A 20,918-nucleotide genomic window follows, 5' to 3' on the forward strand; every position below is an offset into this window, starting at 1 on the left:
TAATAACCTTCAACTGCACCACATCCAGCAGTCTTCTGCCACCTGATACTTATTCCAGTGTCATCTGCTGATGTAACTAAGTTTATTTACCCTGTACTTGTCCTATACTGTCATCAACTGTAAGTTACTGTTTTCCTGTTTGATTTTTTGTTTATGTATTCTGTAATTGGGCGCTGCGGAACCCTTGTGGCGCCATATAAATAAAGGATAATAATAATAATAATAGTTATAGACAGCCACAGTATATATACAGTCACATAAGCACAGCCAGCCACATGTACACCACAGCACATATACACACACACATAGTGACATATGCACACACACTGTCACATATACACAGATGGGTATATATACAGTACATACACACACACACAGCGACATATGCACACACAGTCACATATACACACACACAGTCACATATACACACACAGTCAAATATACACAGACAACCACATACACTATACACACATAGTTATAGAGACAGCCACAGTATATACAGTCACATAAGCACAGCCAGCCACATGTACACCACAGCACATATACATCGACAACCACATATGCTCCCACACACAGTCACACATACACACACACACAGCCATACAATGTTAAACGAGTACTCTCCCCGCCACATAGTTACTGACTCCTGCTGAGCGGCGCCTGCTGCTCTCCCGCCCGCGGCCCACCTGCATAGTGACGGCTTCCCAGTCAGGGAGCGGGAGGACATGGTCCGGCGGGCAGCGGCGGCAGGCGGGGTGAGATGAGATGCCCTTCCTCGCGGCTTTCTGCAGCTGCACAGGAGAGGAGCGGAGGCGGAGCTGACATTCAGACAGTGGCACCGACGCTGCCGCTGTCAAGTATACATTATGATGGAGGCTAGTTGCGCCCCAGGTCATCGTGCGCTGTGTGCAAGGCACACAGCGCACATACCTAGTTACGGCCCTGACTTGGGTCTCAAAAACCCAAAGGCTAAATATAGTATCAAGGGTACTATAATGGAAACTACTGAGGAGGAAAGGGATTTAGGAGTCACTATTTCAAGTGACTTATACACCTTTCACATCGCACAAATAACCCGGTACCGACACGGCATATTGCCGTGTCGAACCGGGTCAGTGTGCGATGTGAAAGCACACTGGCCGATTTAGCGGGTCGCCTGACCCGGTAAATCAACCCGGTAAAAAAAAAGTGTTTTACCCGGGTTGATTACCGGGTCTGGTGCGGTGTGAATGGGAGCCGTGTCGATGCGACACGGTTCCCATTCACAGCATAGGGAGAGGCGGCGCTGGAGATGAGCTCATCCTCCGGCGCCGCCTCCACCCCCGCCCCTGCTGCTGCTGCTCCCTCAGCTGCTATGGCAACCGACTCGGTATATTGCCGGGTCGGAAAGCCAGCAGCGGAGTGCAAATGCCGGATCCCACCCGGTAAGTACACGTTTGTCTTACCGGGTAGGGGCCGGCATTTGCAGTCTGAATGCAGCATTAAAGGCAGGAAAGCAATGCAACAAAGCAATGAGAAAGGCAAGTCAGATGCTTGGTTGCATAGGGAGAGGAATCAGTAGCAGGAAAAAAGAAGTAATAATGCCACTGTATAGGTCATTGGTACGGCCCCATCTGGAATACTGTGTCCAGTTCTGGAGGGCATATCTCCAGAAGGATATATATACATTAGAGAGTGTACAAAGAAGGGCAACTAAAATGGTGCATGGCCTACATCACAAAACGTACCCGGAAAGGCTAAAAGATCTTAACATGTATAGTTTGGAGCAGAGAAGGGAACCGGGTGACATGAAAGAAACTTTCAAATATACCATTGGTCTTAATAAAGTACATCAGGATAACATTCTTCAAAGGAAGAGAAGTATTAGAACTCGAGGACATACACTGAAACTGGAGGGAGTCAGGTTCAGGGGAAATTTAAGGAAAAATTACTTTACAGAAAGGGTAGTGGATAAGTGGAATAGCCTCCCATCAGAGGTGGTAGAGGCTAAGACAGTAGAGCAATTTAAACATGCTTGGGATAGGCATATGAATATACTTACAAAGAATTAAGGTTCAAAAAGGGTTGAGATTACCTAAAGGATAAAAAGGGGCAGACTAGATGGGCCAAGTGGTTCTTATCTGCCTTCAAATTCTATGTTTTTATCATTAAAAAAAGTATTAAGAGAAGTGCCCCAACTTGTTTTTTTACAAATATACAATCAAGTGAGGACGCTTTTCACTCACAGCATGTCTGTCATCTTGTCATGCAGGATGAAGAATTTACTTATTTTAGGAGCAACATTTCTGGTGGCTTCAGCTGTAAATGATCTTGATGAAGAGTGGAACATTTGGAAATCTAATTATGGTAAGAAAGTGAAGCTATAATTTACATTACTAAACTGATATTCTAAATGTTCATTTTGAATTATAAAAAACATCAGATTTACACAAAAAACTTGTAGCATGTTACATGTACAATAAAAGTGAGTTTGCACGCATTTCTTATGCAGGAAAGCAATACAGTAATAAAAAAGAAGACAGTTCTAGAAGACAAATTTGGGAGGCAAATTGGCAGAAAGTGCAGAAGCACAATCGTTTAGCTGAGCAGGGATTGAAGAATTACACTCTGGGTATGAATCACTTTGCTGATAAGGTGAGTTCTCAATTGCATACTGTATTTCTTCTAAATAGCTTATTGTAAAGCTTTGTGTGCCCTAATCTATTATGTATAGCTCAAAGAGTTTGCCTGAGGCAAACAGAGGGGTCTGGGACTCAGGTTCGACAGCAAAAAGGTCGACACACCTTAGGTCGACGCCAATTGGTCGACATGGACAAAAGGTCGACATTGGCAAAAGGTCGACAGGAACAAGGTCGACATGGAAAAAGGTCAACATGAGTTTTTTTTATGTTTTTTTGGTGTCGTTTTCTTCGTAGAATGACTGGGAACCCCAATTAGTGCACCGCGTCCCCTCACATGGTGCCTTCGCTCCGCTACCGCTTCGCTCAGCACAGATTACCTTTCCAATCGTAGTCCACGTGGATCTTTAAGTATGAAAAGGTTCCAAAAAAGAAAAAAATCGTGAAAAATCATGTCGACCTTTTTCCATGTCGACATTGTTCCTGTCGACCTTTTGTCCATGTCGACCTTTTGTCCACGCTGACCTAAGGTGTGTCGACCAATTGGCGTCGACCTAAAGCGTGTCGACCTTTTTGCTGTCGACCTGGAGTCCGGATACCAAACAGACACCTGACTATATTTACTAGAGGTTGATTTTGATAGATTTTAATTGAGTTTAGATTGCTTAAAATCAATCTAACTTGATTTTTATTATTATTATCCTTTATTTATATGGCGCCGCAGGGGTTCCGCAGCGCCCAATTACAGAGTACATAAACAAATAATCAAACAGGTAAACAGCAACTTACAGTTGATGACAGTATAGGACAAGTACAGGGTAAATAAACATAGCTACATCAGCAGATGACACTGGAATAAGTATCAGGTGGCAGAAGACTGCTGGATTTGGTGCAGTTGAAGATTATTAAAGTAAGAAAAAGGATAAGCACATGAGGAAAGAGGGCCCTGCTCATGAGAGCCAGAGCCGGCCCTAACCAATATGATGCCCTAGGCAAGATTTTGGCTGGTGCCCCCTAGCACCACCGCTGGTTCCACCTCTGACCTTGCACCTCTTTCCCAGCACTATCACCCCTCACTCATAGCGGTCCTTATTTTGGTGTTTGTACTCCCTATATTTTAAATAGGAACAGTTCGCACATTTGGCACACAGCCCAAAAAGAGGTGTGTTTTTGCTGACAAGGGGCATTGCCACACAATAGTATCCCCAATTCCAATTACGCCACACAGAACTGCAACTATATTCACATTTTATCCTGCAATAGTGTCCATAATTCATATTACATCCCACAGTAGTATCACTTTACCTTATAAACGTTACTCCTCACAATAGAGCCCCTTATTCACATTACATCACACTGAATTGCTCCTTATTCACATTACACTACACCCTATTGCTCTTTATTCACATTAGATGACACAGTAGTGCCCTTTCTATACGCAAGGCCACATAGTAGAGCACCTTATACATATAATGCCACCCATTAGTAATGCATTTATTCACATAATTCCACACAGTAATGCCCCTTACACATATGAGACACATTATTAATGTCCTTATAAACATAATGCACCTTACACATTATGACAGCCTTTATTAATGCCGTTTTACACATAATGTCCCTTACACATATGCCGCACATTATTAATGCCCTTATACACATAATGACACACATAGTGCCCCCTACACATTTGCTGCACATTATTAGTGCCCCTATACACATGACACACATACAGTAGTACCCTGTTACACATATGCCGCACATTATTAATGACCTTATATACATAATGACACACATATGTTGCACATTATTAATGCATTTTTACATGACACACATAATGCTCCCTACACATATTCCGAACACTACTGCACAACCAACCCACTCACATGCACACAGCACTCACACTGCCACTAACACTGACCTCTGCCTCTGCTCGGATACAGATGTGTCCTTATAAATCTTGCCTCAATGCTAATGTTGGGCACCTTTTTTCTATTAAAATGAAAGTTATTTGCATTGCTATGTGGCTAGGATGCACAAGCAGCTTCTGCTGATTAAAATGATATGCAGCATGACTGTGGCTGTATCTTCATATGAAATGCTACACACAGAATATAGGCATGCCGCATATCATTTTAATCAGCAGAAGCTGCTGATGCCCCTAGGCATATCAAATGCCCTAGGCAATTGCCTAGTTTGCCTATAGCTATGGCCGGCTCTGATGAGAGCTTACATTCTAAAGGGGAGGGGTAGACAGACAGGGGTGACACAGATGGGGTACATAGAGAGGTGTGACAGAGGGTTAGGAATCCGATGAGATTTGGCTGGGTTTGGTGAAGAAGTGGGTCTTGAGAGCCCGTTTGAAGTTTTGTAGAGAGGTGGAGGGTCTGAGAGGGAGAGGTAGGGAATTCCATAGAAGTGGTGCAGCACGTGAAAAATCTTGGAGGTAGAGATGGGAGGAAGTAATCCGTAGGCAGGAGAGTCGGCGTGCATTAGCAGAGCAAAGAGGATGGGTGGGAGATGTATATGGGAGAGGAGTGGGTGAGGGCTTTGTAAGCGAGTGTTAGAAGCTTGAAATAGATTCTGAAAGGGAAGGGGAACCAGTGAAGGTTTAGTAAGAGAGGAGAGGCGGACGTAGTGCGTTTGGTGAGGAAAATGAGCCGGGCAGCAGCATTGAGGATAGATTGGAGTGGGGAGAGGTATTTGTTAGGAATGCCAGTCAGGAGGAGATTACAGTAGTCCAGTCTGGAGATGACCAGTGAGTGGATAAGAGTCTTAGGGGTATATTCAATTAGCAGCGATAACGAACTTTTCACGTGAAAAGTCCGGTTTTCGCACAAAAAACTGACTTTTCATGCGAAGCGCAATTACAGCCTATTCAATTTTCCTGGAAAATTTATCGGTGATCATTTTTTCACTAATTTCACTTTACCTACTCTGAAGCAGGTGAAAAGTTGGGAAAAGTCACTATTTTAAGGTAAAAATGTTTGGATATGGTACAGAACTCCTGGGACACCCCCCTTAATGACTAATTAGGCACGTTGAACTTTTTAATTATTTTTAATTGGCCAATAATGACATGTCATTTTTGGGGTGAAAAAGTACAAAGTGATGGAAATTGGGGTTCAAGGTATGGGACAGGTATATTGGGGTGCTTTATGAGTGGGACAGGTGTTTTTAGGTTTGCAGATGGGAGTAATCGGTCTGTTTCCATATTTTTTTTAAAGTACCCTAAAATGACCCAAATATGGTGGTCATTCCGAGTTGTTCACTCGCAAGCAGCTTTGCACAAGCTAAGCCGCCGCCTACTGCGAGTGAATCTGAGCATAGTAAAATTGCGAACGAAAGATTCTCAAAATTGCGAATACACACCTCTTAGCAGTTTCTGAGTAGATCCAGACTTACTCGGCATCTGCAATCAGTTCAGTGCTTGTCGTTCCTGGTTTGACGTCACAAACACACCCAGCGTTCGCCCAGACAGTCCTCCGTTTCTCCAGCCTCTCCCGCGTTTTTTCCAGAAACGGTAGCGTTTTTCCGCATACACCCATAAAACGGCCAGTTTCCACCCAGAAACACCCACTTCCTGTCAATCACACTCCGATCACCAGAACGAAGAAAATACCTCGTAATGCCATGAGTAAAATACCTAACTTCTTAGCAAATTTACTTGGCGCAGTCGCAGTGCGAACATTGCGCATGCGCACTAAGCGGAAAATCGCTGCGATGCAAAGAAATTTACAGAGCAAACAACTCGGAATGACCACCTACATACTTATACCCATTTTCATGTACCCCAAATTTAATGAGAGCATTTATTTTGCTCAAAAAAACTTGCTTTCTATCATTTTTTTGCATTTTTTAAAAAATGCATATAACAGCCATTTCACACAATTTAAGTCCCCAAAAACGCTCTAATGTGATCTCTAACACACTTCTCTTCTGTTTTCCTATGTTAGTTTAGCATTTTTTGGGGTACAGGCTGATTTCCCCATTTTCACCTGCCCTTTTCACTGCAAGAATTTTCACGTGAAACCCGTTTGGAATTAAATAGGTCGAGAAACGGAGCATTTTCGCGGCAATTTTCGCGAAAAATTTTCGGCCGAATATTTGCCGCTAATTTGCGGAGAGTTGAATACCCTAGTTAGTAGCATCATGGGTCAGAAAGTGTCTGATCCTGGAAATATTTTTTAGATTAAAACGGCAGGTTTGTGAGAGGTACTGAATGTGTGGTTTGAAGGAGAGGGAGGAGTCAAGGATTACTCCAAGACAGCGCACTTGGGGGCTAGAGGAGATAGTAGTGCCATCAATAGAAAATGAGATTGTAGGAAGTGAGGTTATGTGGGAGGGAGGGAAGATGATCAGCATAGAGATGATATTGGAAACCAAAAGAACTAATGAGCTTACCTAGTGAGGACGTATAGAAAAAGAAGAGAAGAGGACCAAGGACAGAACCTTGGGGTACCCCTACAGTTAGTGGAAGTGAGGGGGAGGTGGAGTCATGAAAGGAGACAGAGAATGAGTGGTCAGAAAGGTAAGAAGACAGCCAAGAGAGGGCAGTGTCATGCAGACCAATGGAATGAAGGATTTGCAGTAGGAGAGGATGGTTCACAGTGTCAAAAGCAGCAGAGAGATCAAGTAGAGTAAGTAGAGAGTAGTGTCCCTTAGATTTAGAAGAATGGAGGTCATTGCATACTTTTGGAAGGGCAGTTTCAGTGGAGTGGAGAAGACGGAAGCCAAACTGGAATGGGTCGAGCAGTGAGTGTGAGGAAAGAAAGGAAGTAAGGCGGTTGTAGACAATATGCTCAAGGAGTTTGGAGGCAAAAGGGAGGGGAGAGATGGGTCGGTAGTTTGAGAGAATGTTTGGTTCAAGGGTAGGTTTTTTAAGTGCATGCTTGAAGGCAGAGGGGACAGTGCCTGATGAGAGGGAGAGATTGAGAAGGTGGGAAAGATGGGAACAAGCAGAAGGAGAGAGGTAGTGGAGGAGGCGGGAGGGGATAGGGTCAAGTGGGGAGGTGGTGAGGGGACAGGAACGAATGAGGGCCATGACTTCCTCTCCAGATGCATGGGAGAAAGATGTCAGAGTTGGTGTGAGGGATGGGGAGGGTTGGTAATGGATGGAAGAAGGCTGGTTACTGATGGTCTGGTGTGATGTGATGTCCTGACATATGGAGTCAATTTTGGATGTGAAGTAAGTGGCAAAGTCTAGAGCAAAGTGTGCGGAAGGGAGACGAGGTGGAGGTGGGCAGAGGAGTGAGTTGAGAGTGGCAAAGAGGCGCTGGGGGTTGGAAGACTGGGAGGAGATGATGTTCTTGAAGTATGACTGTTTAGCAAGAGAAAGGGCAGCGCTGAAGAATGGGAGCATAAGTTTGAAATGGAGGAAGTCTGCCTTAGAGCGTGGTTTCCTCCAGTGTCGCTCAGCAGTACGTGAACATTTCTCTATCGTCCTAGTGGATGCTGGGGTTCCTGAAAGGACCATGGGGAATAGCGGCTCCGCAGGAGACAGGGCACAAAAAGTAAAGCTTTAGGATCAGGTGGTGTGCACTGGCTCCTCCCCCTATGACCCTCCTCCAAGCCAGTTAGATTTTTGTGCCCGGCCGAGAAGGGTGCAATCTAGGTGGCTCTCCTAAAGAGCTGCTTAGGAAAGTTTAGCTTAGGTTTTTTATTTTACAGTGAGTCCTGCTGGCAACAGGATCACTGCAACGAGGGACTTAGGGGAGAAGAAGTGAACTCACCTGCGTGCAGGATGGATTGGCTTCTTGGCTACTGGACATCAGCTCCAGAGGGACGATCACAGGTACAGCCTGGATGGTCACCGGAGCCTTGCCGCCGGCCCCCTTGCAGATGCTGAAGTAAGAAGAGGTCCAGAATCGGCGGCAGAAGACTCCTCAGTCTTCTAAAGGTAGCGCACAGCACTGCAGCTGTGCGCCATTTTCCTCTCAGCACACTTCACACGGCAGTCACTGAGGGTGCAGGGCGCTGGGAGGGGGGCGCCCTGGGAGGCAAATGAATACCTATTTTGGCTAAAAATACCTCACATATAGCCTCCGGAGGCTATATGGAGATATTTAACCCCTGCCAGAATCCGTTAAGAGCGGGAGACGAGGCCGCCGAAAAAGGGGCGGGGCCTATCTCCTCAGCACACAGCGCCATTTTCCCTCACAGAAAGGCTGGAGGGAAGGCTCCCAGGCTCTCCCCTGCACTGCACTACAGAAACAGGGTTAAAACAGAGAGGGGGGGCACTAATTTGGCGATATGCTTATATATATATTAAGATGCTATAAGGGAAAACACTTATATAAGGTTGTCCCTATATAATTATAGCGTTTTTGGTGTGTGCTGGCAAACTCTCCCTCTGTCTCTCCAAAGGGCTAGTGGGTCCTGTCCTCTATCAGAGCATTCCCTGTGTGTGTGCTGTGTGTCGGTACGTGTGTGTCGACAGGTAGGAGGACGATGTTGGTGAGGAGGCGGAGCAATTGCCTGTAATGGTGATGTCACTCTCTAGGGAGTCGACACCGGAATGGATGGCTTATTTAGGAAATTACGTGATAATGTCAACACGCTGCAAGGTCGGTTGACGACATGAGACGGCCGACAAACAATTAGTACGGTCCAGACGTCTCAAAAACACCGTCAAGGGTTTTAAAACGCCCGTTTACTTTAGTCGGTCGACACAGACACAGACAGGGACACTGAATCCAGTGTCGACGGTGAATAAACAAACGTATTCCTTATTAGGGCCACACGTTAAAGGCAATGAAGGAGGTGTTACGTATTTCTGATACTACAAGTACCACAAAAGAGGGTATTATGTGGGATGTGAAAAAACTACCATAGTTTTTCCTGAATCAGATAAATTAAATAAAGTGTGTGATGATGCGTGGGTTCCCCCCGATAGAAAATTATGGGCGGTATACCCTTTCCCGCCAGAAGTTAGGGCGCGTTGGGAAACACCCTTTAAGGTGGATAAGGCGCTCACACGCTTATCAAAACAAGTGGCGGTACCGTCTATAGATAGGGCCGTTCTCAAGGACCAGCTGACAAGGCTGGAAAATATAATAAAAAGTATATACACACATACTGGTGTTATACTGCGGCCAGCGATCGCCTCAGCCTGGATGTGCAGAGCTAGGGTGGCTTGGTCGGATTCCCTGACTAAAAATATTGATACCCTTGACAGGGACAGTATTTTATTGACTATAGAGCATTTCTATATATGCGAGATGCACAGAGGGATATTTGCACTCTGGCATCATGAATAAACGCGATGTCCATAACTGCCAGAAGATGTTATGGACACGACAGTGGTCAGGTGATGCAGATTCCAAACGGCACAGTATGGCCGTATACAGGAAGAGGACTTGTTTGGGGTCGGTCCATCGGACCTGGTGGTCACGGCAACTGCTGGAAAATCCACCGTTTTTTACCCTAAGTCACATCTCTGCAGAAAAAGACACCGTCTTTTCAGCCTCAGTCCTCTCGTCCCTATAAGATCATATCTGCCCAGGGATAGAGGAAAGGGAAGAAGACTGCAGCAGGCAGCCCATTCCCAGGAACAGAAGCGTTCCACCGCGTCTGACAAGTTCTCAGCATGGCGCTGAGACCGTACAGGACCCCTGGATCCTACAAGTAGTATCCCGGGGGTACAGATGGGAATGTCGAGACGTTTCCCCTTCGCAGGCTCCTGAAGTCTGCTTTACCAAGTCTCCCTCCGACAAGGAGGTAGTATGGGAAAAAATTCACAAGCTGTATTCCCAGCAGGTGATAATTAAATTACCCCTCCTACTACAGAAAAGGGGTATTATTCCACACTATATTGTGGTACTGAAGCCAGAAGGCTAGGTGAGACTTATTCTAAAAATTTGTTTTTGAACACTTACAAAGGTTCAAATTAAGATGAAGTCACTCAGAGCAGTGATAACGAACCAGGAATAAGGGGACTATATAGTGTCCCGGGACATCAGGGATGCTTACCTCTATGTCCCAAATTTGCCCTTCTCACTAAGGGTACCTCAGGTTCGTGGTGCAGAACTGTCACTATCAGTTTCAGACGCTGCCGTTTGGATTGTCCACGGCACCCTGGGGTCTTTACCAAGGTAATGGCCGAATTGATGATTCTTCTTCGAAGAAAAGGCGTCTTAATTATCCCTTACTTGGACGATCTCCTGATAGGGGCATAGTCCAGGGAACAGTTGGAGGTCGGAGTAGCACTATCTCGGATACTGCTACAATCAGCACGGGTGGATTCTAAATATTCCAAAATCGCAGCTGATCCCGACGACACGTCTGCTGTGCCTAGGGATGATTCTGGACACAGTCCAGAAAAAGGTGTTTCTCCCGGAAGAGAAAGCCAGGGAGTTATCCGAGCAAGTCAGGAACCTCCTAAAAACAGTGCATGATTGCACAAGGGTCCTGGTAAAAATGGTGGCTTCCTACGAAGCAATTCCATTCGGCAGATTTCACGTAAGAACTTTTCAGTGGGATCTGCTGGACAAATGGTCCGGATCGCATCTTCAGATGCATCAGCGGATAACCCAATATCCAAGGACAAGGGTGTCTCTCCTGTGGTGGTTATAGAGTGCTCATCTTCTAGAGGGCAGCAGATTCGGCATTCAGGATTGGATGCTGGTAACCACGGAGCCCAGCCTGAGAGGCTGGGGAGCAGTCACACAAGGAAAAAATTTCCAGGGAGTGTGATCAAGTATGGAGACTTTTCTCCACATAAATATACTGGAGCTAAGGGTAAATTTATAATGCTCTAAGCTTAGCAAGACCTCTGCTTCAAGGTCAGCCGGTATTGATCCAGTGGGAAAAACATCACGGCAGTCGCCCACGTAAACAGACAGGGCGACACAAGAAGCAGGAGGGCAATGGCAGAAACTGCAAGGACTTTTCGCTGGGCGGAAAATCATGTGATAACACTGTCAGCAGTTTTTCATCCCGGGAATGGAAACTGGGAAGCAGACTTCCTCAGCACGACCTCCACCCGGGAGAGTGGAAACTTCATTGAGAAGTTTTTTCCACATGATTGTAAACCGTTGGGAAATACCAAAGGTGGACATGATGGCGTCCCGTCTGAACAAAAAACGGGACAGGTATTGCGCCAGGTCAAGAGACCCTCAGGCAATAGATGTGGACGTTCTGGTAACACCGTGGGTGTACCAGTCGGTGTATGTGTTCCCTCCTCTGCTTCTCATACCTAAGGTGCTGAGAATTATAAGACGTAGAGGAGTAAGAACTATACTCATGGCTCCGGATTGGCCAAGAAGGACTTGGTACCCGGAACTTCAAGAGATGCTTACAGAGGTCTTATGGCCTCTGCCGCTAAGAAGGGACTTGCTTCAGCAAGTACCATGTCTGTTCCAAGACTTACCGCAGCTGCGTTTGTCGGCATGGCGATGGAAAGCCGGATCCTAAGGGAAAAAAGGCATTCCGGAAGAGGTCATTCCTACCCTGGTCAAAGCCAGAAAGGAGGTGACCGCACAACATTATCACCACGTGTGGCGAAAATATGTTGCGTGGTGTGAGGCCAGGAAGGCCCCACAAAGAAATTTCAACTCGGTCGTTTCCTGCATTTCCTGCAAACAGGAGTGTCTATGGGCCTAAAATTGGGGTCCATTAAGGTTCAAATTCGGCCCTGTAAATTTTCTTCCAGAAAGAATTGGCTTCAGTTCCTGAAGTCCAGAAGTTTGTCAAAGGAGGATTGCATATACAAACCCCTTTTTTGTGCCTCCAGTGGCACTGTGGGATCTCAACGTAGTTCTGGGATTCCTCGAATCACATTGGTTTAAAACCAGTCAAATATGTGGATTTGAAGCATCTCACATAAAAAGTGACCATGCTCTTGGCCCTGGCCTGGACCAGGCGAGTGTCAAATTGGTGGTTTTTTCTCAAAAAAGCCCATATCTGTTTGTCCATTCGGACAGGGCAGAGCTGCGGACTCGTCCCCAGTTCTCTCCCTAAGGTGGTGTCAGTGTTTCACCTGAACCAGCTTATTGTGGTGCCTTGCACCTACTAGGGACTTGGAGGACTCCAAGTTGCTAGGAGTTGTCAGGGCCCTGAAAATATGTTCCAGGACAGCTGGAGTCAGAAAATCTGACTCGCTGTTTATACTGTATGCACCCAACAAGTTGGGTGCGCCTGCTTCTAAGCAGGCGATTGCTCGTTGGATTTGTAACACAATTCAACTTGCACATTCTGAGGCAGGCCTGCCACAGTCTAAATCGGTTAAGGCCCATTCCACAAGGAAGGTGGGCTCATCTTGGGCGGCTGCCCGAGAGGTCTCGGCATTACAACTCTGCCGAGCAGCTACGTGGTCAGGGGAGAACACGTTTGTAAAATTCTACAAATTTGATATCCTGGCAAAAGAGGACCTGGAGTTCTCTCATTCGGTGCTGCAGAGTCATCCGCACTCTCCCGCCCGTTTGGGAGCTTTGGTATAATCCCCATGGTCCTTTCAGGAACCCCAGCATCCACTAGGACGATAGAGAAAATAAGAATTTACTTACCGATAATTCTATTTCTCGGAGTCCGTAGTGGATGCTGGGCGCCCATCCCAAGTGCGGATTATCTGCAATACTTGTACATAGTTACAAAAATCGGGTTATTATTGTTGTGAGCCATCTTTTCAGAGGCTCCGCTGTTATCATACTGTTAACTGGGTTTAGATCACAAGTTGTACGGTGTGATTGGTGTGGCTGGTATGAGTCTTACCCGGGATTCATAATTCCTCCCTTATTGTGTACGCTCGTCCGGGCACAGTACCTAACTGGCTTGGAGGAGGGTCATAGGGGGAGGAGCCAGTGCACACCACCTGATCCTAAAGCTTTACTTTTTGTGCCCTGTCTCCTGCGGAGCCGCTATTCCCCATGGTCCTTTCAGGAACCCCAGCATCCACTACGGACTCCGAGAAATAGAATTATCGGTAAGTAAATTCTTATTTTTTTCAGATATTTGGTGCATTTGGGGTGCCAGGGTTGAGATGTTAATTTGCGAGGGTGCATAGTGGTTGGTGGAGCAACAGAGTCAAAAGCAGAAGTAAGGGATGTATTGTATGTGGAAGTGGCTTGTTCAGGGCATTAGAGAGAGAGAATAGGAGATAGAAGTGGGTCAAACAGGGAGGAAAGGAATGTGGTGTCAATAGCTTCAATGTTTTGCTTAGTGATGGCAGCCTTAGGAGGTAGTGATGGGGAAGCAGAGACAGATAAGTTAAAGGAGAGCAGGTGGTGGTCAGAGAGGGGAAATGGGGAGTTGGAAAAATCAGAAATATCACAGCGGTGAGTGAAGACCAGATCCAGTAAGCTCCCATTCACATGGGATGGTGAGGAGGTCCACTGGGAGAGACCAAGTGAAGAATGGGGGTTAAGGATTTTAGAGGCAGGGGATTGTGTGGGGATGTCAATAGGGATGTTGAAATCGCCTAGGATAATGGAGGGAATGTCAGAAGAGAGGAAGTGAGGAAGCCAGAAAGCAAAGTTGTTTGGAAGCAGTGCCAGGGGGGTGGTAAATGACAGCTACTCTAAGATGGACTGGTTGGAAGAGGCGTAGGGCATGGACCTCAAATGTAGAGAATGTAACTTGATGCTTGGCTTACAGGGCTAAAACACTAATTTACTAACAGATGAGTTTTTTTATATCAAATTTTTTAATATTATTAAATGTATGTTTTAGCTCTGCAAGACCACCATAAATTAAGATCGATTTTAATTGATCTGAAATCGATCAAAATTGACCTTTAGTAAATATACCTCTATGACACTACAAGATAACAGAAAATGAGGTCACCTGTTAAGGTTTTGCCTCAAATGTTGGTATTCAGGGTCAGCATATACACCACTTAACAAGGAATCCATACATGTAAACATAAAAGTAGCTATCATTATCAGGGGCAACATTTTAAACTATAAAGAAATGAAGATAATAAACAGTTTCAACTTCTTTAAGATTCTCTGACACAAGCTTTAAGCTAGCCATGCACCAAGACGATATCTTTCCAACCAGCCAACTAGTTGGCTGGTTGGAAAGATAATCTGGCAGTGTGTGGGAGCAAACGATTATCAGCCGTTTGCTCCCACACGCTGTAAAACGGCCAGAAACGGTCTGTCCAACTAGTTGGGAAAATCAAACTTGTTTGATTTTCCCAACTAATCGTTCAGATGTAGGGGGAACATTCCCCCCAACTGAACGATAAGTAGGCGGACACTGGCCAGCAGTCTCCGCCTACTTCTTTCACCATCACTGCCTGCGGGCAGCACTGTGTGGAGAAGGAGCCGGGAGGAAGTGCAGGGGCAGCTGCGGCAGTCTATCACTGCTGCCGGGCTGCCCCTGTCACCCTGGCAGCAGCAGAAGTAGTGTGGAAGCCGGGAGGAGATTCAGGGGTAGCCGCGGCAGTTCATCATTGTTGCCAGGCTGCCCCTGTCACACTGACACCTCCAGTAACGAACGCGACACCTCCGCCGGCCGCCCCATCCATCCCGCCAGCCTCCCTCAGCCCTGCTCAGCCCGGCACCGCAAATTTACACCCCGCCCGCCAGCCTCCCTCCGCCTGCACCGGCTGCCACACCGGTGATTCACCGGCCGGCCGCCCGCCCGGCCGCCAGCCAGCATCCTTCCCCCGCATCGGCCGCCCGCCCGCCCGCCAGCCACCATCCCACCCCTGCACCGCTAATTTGCCGCACCCCCCCCGCACCCTCACCGCTAATTCGCCGCACCCCCCCCGCACCCGCGCCGCTAATTCGCCGCACCCCCCATCCGCACCCGCACCGCTAATTCGCCGCCCCCCCCGCACCCGCACCGCTAATTCACCGCACCCCCCCCCCCCGCACCCGCACCAATAATCAGACCCGCACCCGCACCGCTAATTCGCCGCACCCCCCCCGCACCGATAATCAGCCGCACCCGCACCACTAATTCGCCGCACCCCCCCCGCACCCGCACCGATAATCAGACCCGCACCGCTAATTCGCCACACCCCCCCCGCGCATCGCTAATTCGCCGCACCCCCCCGCACCCGCACCGCTAATTCGCCGCACCCCCTCCGCACCCCACCGCTAGTTCGCCGCACCTCCCCCCCGCTACGGTAGCACATCACTGCTGCCGGGCTGCCGCTGTCACAGGACACCCAGCAGTGGCACCCCTCCCGCGATACCCCACGATCGCGGCACCCCCCGCACCCCACCCATGATTGCTGCACCCACGCACGCCACCCCCGATCACTGGCACCCCACCTGCGGTTGCGGCACCCCCGCACCCCACCCGCGATCGCGGCACCCCCCGCACCTCACCCGCGATCGCGGCACCCCCGCACCCCACCCACGATCGCGGCACCCCCCGCACCCCACCCACGATCGTGGCACCCCTTGCAGCTTACCCGCAATCGTGGCACCCCCCGCAACTTACCCGCAATCGCGGCACCCCCCCACCCCCCGCGATCGTGGCACCCCCGCATATCACCCGCGATCTCGCCACCCCCCGCATATCATCCACGATCGCGGCACCCCCCGCATATCACCAGCGATCACGGGACCTCTGCTCCCCTCCTGCAGTCACTGCCCTCCAAGATCGCGGCACCCCTTCCCCCTCACCACCACCAGGGCCAGCTCCAGCCCGCACCGGCTCCCGCACCGCTAATCCCCCCCCCCCCGCGGCCCCCCTCCGCCAGCCTTCTGTCACTTCAGACGCACGCGGAGACAATCAGGTGAGTGCCACGGAGTGGCGCTTCCTGATTGGCTGAAGAGACACTTCTGTGACAGCTGTGACCGGGGTGTCTCTGCATTCGTGGAAAGGGTTCCCATGTGTAAACATGGGACCCCTTTCAGTCCGTTTGGTCCGGGTGTTCGGTTTGTTGTTTTGCCAAGTACGTGGATTATAATCTGGACCCTGGATCAGGTGAGTATAATTATCTTTTATTTTCAGGTACCCGTGGATTCTACTTGGAGAAGAGGACCGACTGCTTCGTGTCAACATAGGTAAGTATGTGTGTGTCGACATGTGTGAAATAAAGTTTTACTGTCACGGTGTGTGTCTCCTGTTTTTATTTGGGTATTTTTTTCCCATTAGAACTACAGGTACCAGCGGGCCCGTTTTTCTCCCGCATGCTGGTACTTGTGGTTCTCCAAGTACCAGCTTGCGGGGGAGGCTTGCTGGGACTTGTAGTACTACTGGAAAAAACAGTATTCTTTTAATTTTCTCAAGGCTATCAGCCCCCCATCCGCAGCCTTTGGATGGGGGGGACAGCCTCGGGCTTCACCCCTGGCCCTTGGGTGGCTGAGGAGGGGAACCCCTTGATTAAAGGGGTCCCCACTCCCCCAGGGTACCCCGGCCAGGGGTGACTAGTTGGATATTTAATGCCATGGCCGCAGGGCACTGTATAAAAGTGACCCCCGGCTGTGGCATTATCTGTCCAGCTAGTGGAGCCCGATGCTGGTGTAAAAAATACGGGGGACCCCTACTCTTTTTGTCCCCCGTATTTTTTGCACCAGCACCAGGCGCAGAGCCCGGTGCTGGTTTTAAAAATACGGGGGATCCCCTGTCCGTTTTTCCCCCGGATTTTTAGAACCAGGACCGGCTCGAAGAGCCCGAGGCTGGTTATGCTTTGGAGGGGGGACCCCACGCAATTTTTTTTCAGGTTTTTCCCATTCCATTTAAAAAAAATAATAATAATAATAATAATAATAATAATCTTTTAAAAAATATATAAATAATACTTGTGCCTCCAAAAAAGACAAACCAAGTACCTAATCCCTTCTAATATAAATAGATATGCTATTACCCACCCCAAAAAACACAAAAAAAAACATGTTTTTAACATTTTTTATTGCATTCCGCCAGCAAAGTGTGGCGGATTGAAAATGACCGAAACCGAAACGTTAAGCTGTCAGAACAGGGTCACGTATGTTCTTGATTTTTGAAAAGTCCTAGAGTGCCGCCTATCGTTTGTGATATGTTTGCTTTTTGAAGCTCAGGAGGGCACCAGGCAAGCTGTACATTTTACTACATTGGGAGTGCCGAACATCTACATCTGGTATATATATATATATATATATATATAATTTGCCTTGGCAGCCCAACCATGCTGGTATCCATAGTTCAGTATAAAAACAAGTAAATCTAATAAATGTATGGTGGTGAAAGAAAAGCCCAGTTTCACTGAAAAAAAGACAATTCTGCATGTTTTGAAATGAAAAACAAAACAAAACTGAAGAACTGTAGGAAGGCACTGTCCGCCTACTTCGGTGACATCACAAGTTGGACAGAAGGTGGAAGGTTGGTTGATCTGATGAAAAGTTGGTTAGATGTGTGGAGCACTGGTAAAAAGTTGGTGAGATGTATGGGGCACTGTTTTAGTTGAACAGGCAAGTTGGATGGTTGGAAGTTTGGAGTGTTGGAGAAAAGTTGGTCTGATGTATGGCTAGCATAAGACTCAGATTGCTAGGTACTCCTTGAGCCTCTGGTGGATCCCTGCCCTTGGAGGACCAACTGCCTGTCATTCTCAATTTGGTTGATGTTTGCAGATCCCAGCCTGTAACATCCCTTTGATCTCCGGCCGCCAATAGGAAGCAACAAAGTAGCATAATGAGCATCTGCTCTGAAGCCTTTGAATGCCCTATGTATTGCACCTGTCACTGGCAGTTTGAGACTAAGGGGTCTATTTACTAAGCCTTGGGTGGAGATAAAGTAAATGGAGATAACTCTCTGTTTGTTCTTTATGATCCCATCAAGATTGGGTGTCCTGCTTCTAAGCAGACGATCTCTCGCTGGATCAGGTTCACTATCCAGCATGCTTATTCTACGGCAGGCTTGCCGTGTTCAAAATCTGTTAAGGCCCACTCTACTCGTAAGGTGGGTTCTTCCTGGGCGGCTGCCTGGGGTGTCTCGGCTTTACAACTTTGCCGAGCGGCTACTTGGTCAGGGTAGAACACGTTTGCTAAGTACTACAAGTTCGATACTTTGGCCTCTGAGGACCTAAAGTTTGGTCAGTCAGTTCTGCAGGAGCCTCCGCACTCTACCTCCCGTACAGGGGAGAATGTTATTCACATTACTGTGTAGTTTATTAAAGTTACACAGTCAGCGCCAGGCATTTATTATATATCTGTCTATTGGGGTGCTGTGTGGGCTCCATAACTTTGTGTCTCTCTGAAGGTACTGGGGTAAACTGTGTCTGACAATTTCGTGTGTGTGTGTGTGTGTGTGTGTGTGTGTGTGTGTGTGTGTGTGTGTGTGTGTATGCTATATGGTCCACATTACCATGTCCAGGGACTCTATCTTGTGCTGCAGAACATGTATCTTCTCCAGAAGAGTCTGTTCCATGTACTCAGGAATGCAATACGCTGCCTCAGCCCTCTGAACCCTCGAACCCAAGTGGATGGCTTCTATTAAGGGTATGATATCCCAGATTTCATCTAGGATAGCTCATTAGGAGACTGAAACACAGGTTTTAAAACAATCTGTGGAGGTTTTGTTGTATTCTGCTCCCACTAACTCATCTAAGTCCCTTGATTTAGGCCCACAAAAGCGTGCTCTTGCCCAAGTAATGCAAGTCAACACAGATACCGACTCTGATACGGGTGACGGTGATGGAGACATACTGCGGGGGGAGGCATCCCTTGCTAAAGGGGTACAACTAATGATTGAGGCCATTAGGAATGTTTTACGAGGAGGCTTATTTTACTGACAATAAGAAGGTCTCCCTTACTTTTCCTGCGTCCAGGCAATTAAACGTTATATTTGAAAAATCCTGGGAAAACCCAGAGAAAAAATTCCAGATCCCAAAGAGAATTCTGGTTGCTTTTCCTTTCCTTGAAGAGGATAGGAAAAAGTGGGAAAACCCTCCTATAGTAGACACTTCTGTTTCTAGATTGTCTAAAAAGGTGGTTTTACCTGTCCCTGGGTCTACCGCTTTGAAAAAACCGGCAGACTGCAAAATTGAGACTATACTCAAATCCATATACACTGCTTCAGGTGTGGCGCTTAGGCCCACTATTGCTTGTGCATGGATCTCTAAAGCCATAGTAAAGTGGTCAGGCATGTTACTAGAAGATTTAGATACTATGGATAGAAGTGACATTGAATTGTTTTTACGTCACATACAGGATTCTGACAGCCACTCTGACACCAAAGAAATCCTTTTCCGCCTCTACCATGCAGTCCTTTCGGATCGCAAAGGTTAAGAAGTTCAAATCCCCGACCACCTTCTTCAGAGGTGGTCAGGGAAAATCCAGAAAACCTGCACCGACAGGTTCCCAGGAACAGAAGCCAAGCTTTGTTTCCTCAAACTCCTCAGCATGACGGTGGACCTCCCAGCCTGGAGGTCGGGCAGGTGGGAGCACGTCTGTGAAATTTCAGTCAGGTCTGGGCGTCCTCAGGCCTGGACCCCTGGGTACTAGATATTGTATCTCAGGGGTACAGACTGGAGTTTCAAGAGCTCCCACCTCACAGATTTTTCAAGTCAGGCTTACCAGCTTTGCTGACAGAAAGGGCTATCTTACAAGTAGCCATTCAAAAATTGGAAAGGGCAAATGTAATTGTTCCAGTTCCATCTCAGTTGGAAAACAAAGTTTACTATTCAAACCTTTTTGTGGTACCAAAGCCAGACGGTTCAGTCAGGCCAATACTGAACCTCAAATCGTTAAAGCCATATTTGAGGGAATTCAAGTTCAAGATGGAATCTCTGAGAGCGGTGATCTCAGGTCTGGAAGAGGGGGAATTCCTGGTGTCCCTTGACATCAAGGATGCTTACCTTCACATTCCTATTTGGCCACCACACCAGACTTACCTCGGGTTTGCATTGTTGGACTGTCACTATCAGTTCCAGGCGCTGCCATTCAGCCTATCCACGGCTCCGAAGGTGTTCACCAAGGTAATGGTGGAGATTAAGCTTCCACTCCGAACAGGGTGTGAACATAATCCCATATCTGGATGATCTGTTGATAAAAGCATCGTCCAGGGAGACGTTGTTGCAGTCCATTGCTCTCACAGCTCGACTGCTTCGGGATAATGGTTGGATCCTGATTCTTACAAAGTCACATCTGGAGCCGACAAGAAGACTGTCCTTCCTGGGAATGATTCTCGACACGGAAGTGCAGAGGGTGTTTCTACCGGTGGAGAAAACATTGGTGATACAATCAATGGGACAGAATGTCCTGAAGCCAGCCAAAGTATCGGTTCAACAGTGAATTCACCTTCTGGGGAAGATGGTTGCCTCCTACGAGGCTTTACAGTACGGAAGATTTCATGCACAGTCTTTCCAGCTGGATCTCCTGGACAAATGGTCAGGATTTCATTTTCACATGCACCAGAGGATAC

General features: G+C 47.5%; 1 protein-coding gene across 1 annotated transcript in view; it reads left to right on the plus strand.

Moving 5' to 3' along the window:
- The window catches only part of LOC134932298 (uncharacterized), a 91,041-nt gene that overhangs the window by 16,424 nt on the left and 53,699 nt on the right, over positions 1 to 20,918 (plus strand). The window contains exons 2-3 of the mRNA XM_063926605.1: positions 2,252 to 2,346; positions 2,492 to 2,634. Of these exons, the coding sequence (XP_063782675.1) occupies positions 2,252 to 2,346; positions 2,492 to 2,634 (238 nt within the window). The remainder of the gene's footprint in view (positions 1 to 2,251; positions 2,347 to 2,491; positions 2,635 to 20,918) is intronic.

Source organism: Pseudophryne corroboree, chromosome 6 (genome assembly GCF_028390025.1).
Source record: "Pseudophryne corroboree isolate aPseCor3 chromosome 6, aPseCor3.hap2, whole genome shotgun sequence".
NCBI lineage: Eukaryota > Metazoa > Chordata > Amphibia > Anura > Myobatrachidae > Pseudophryne > Pseudophryne corroboree.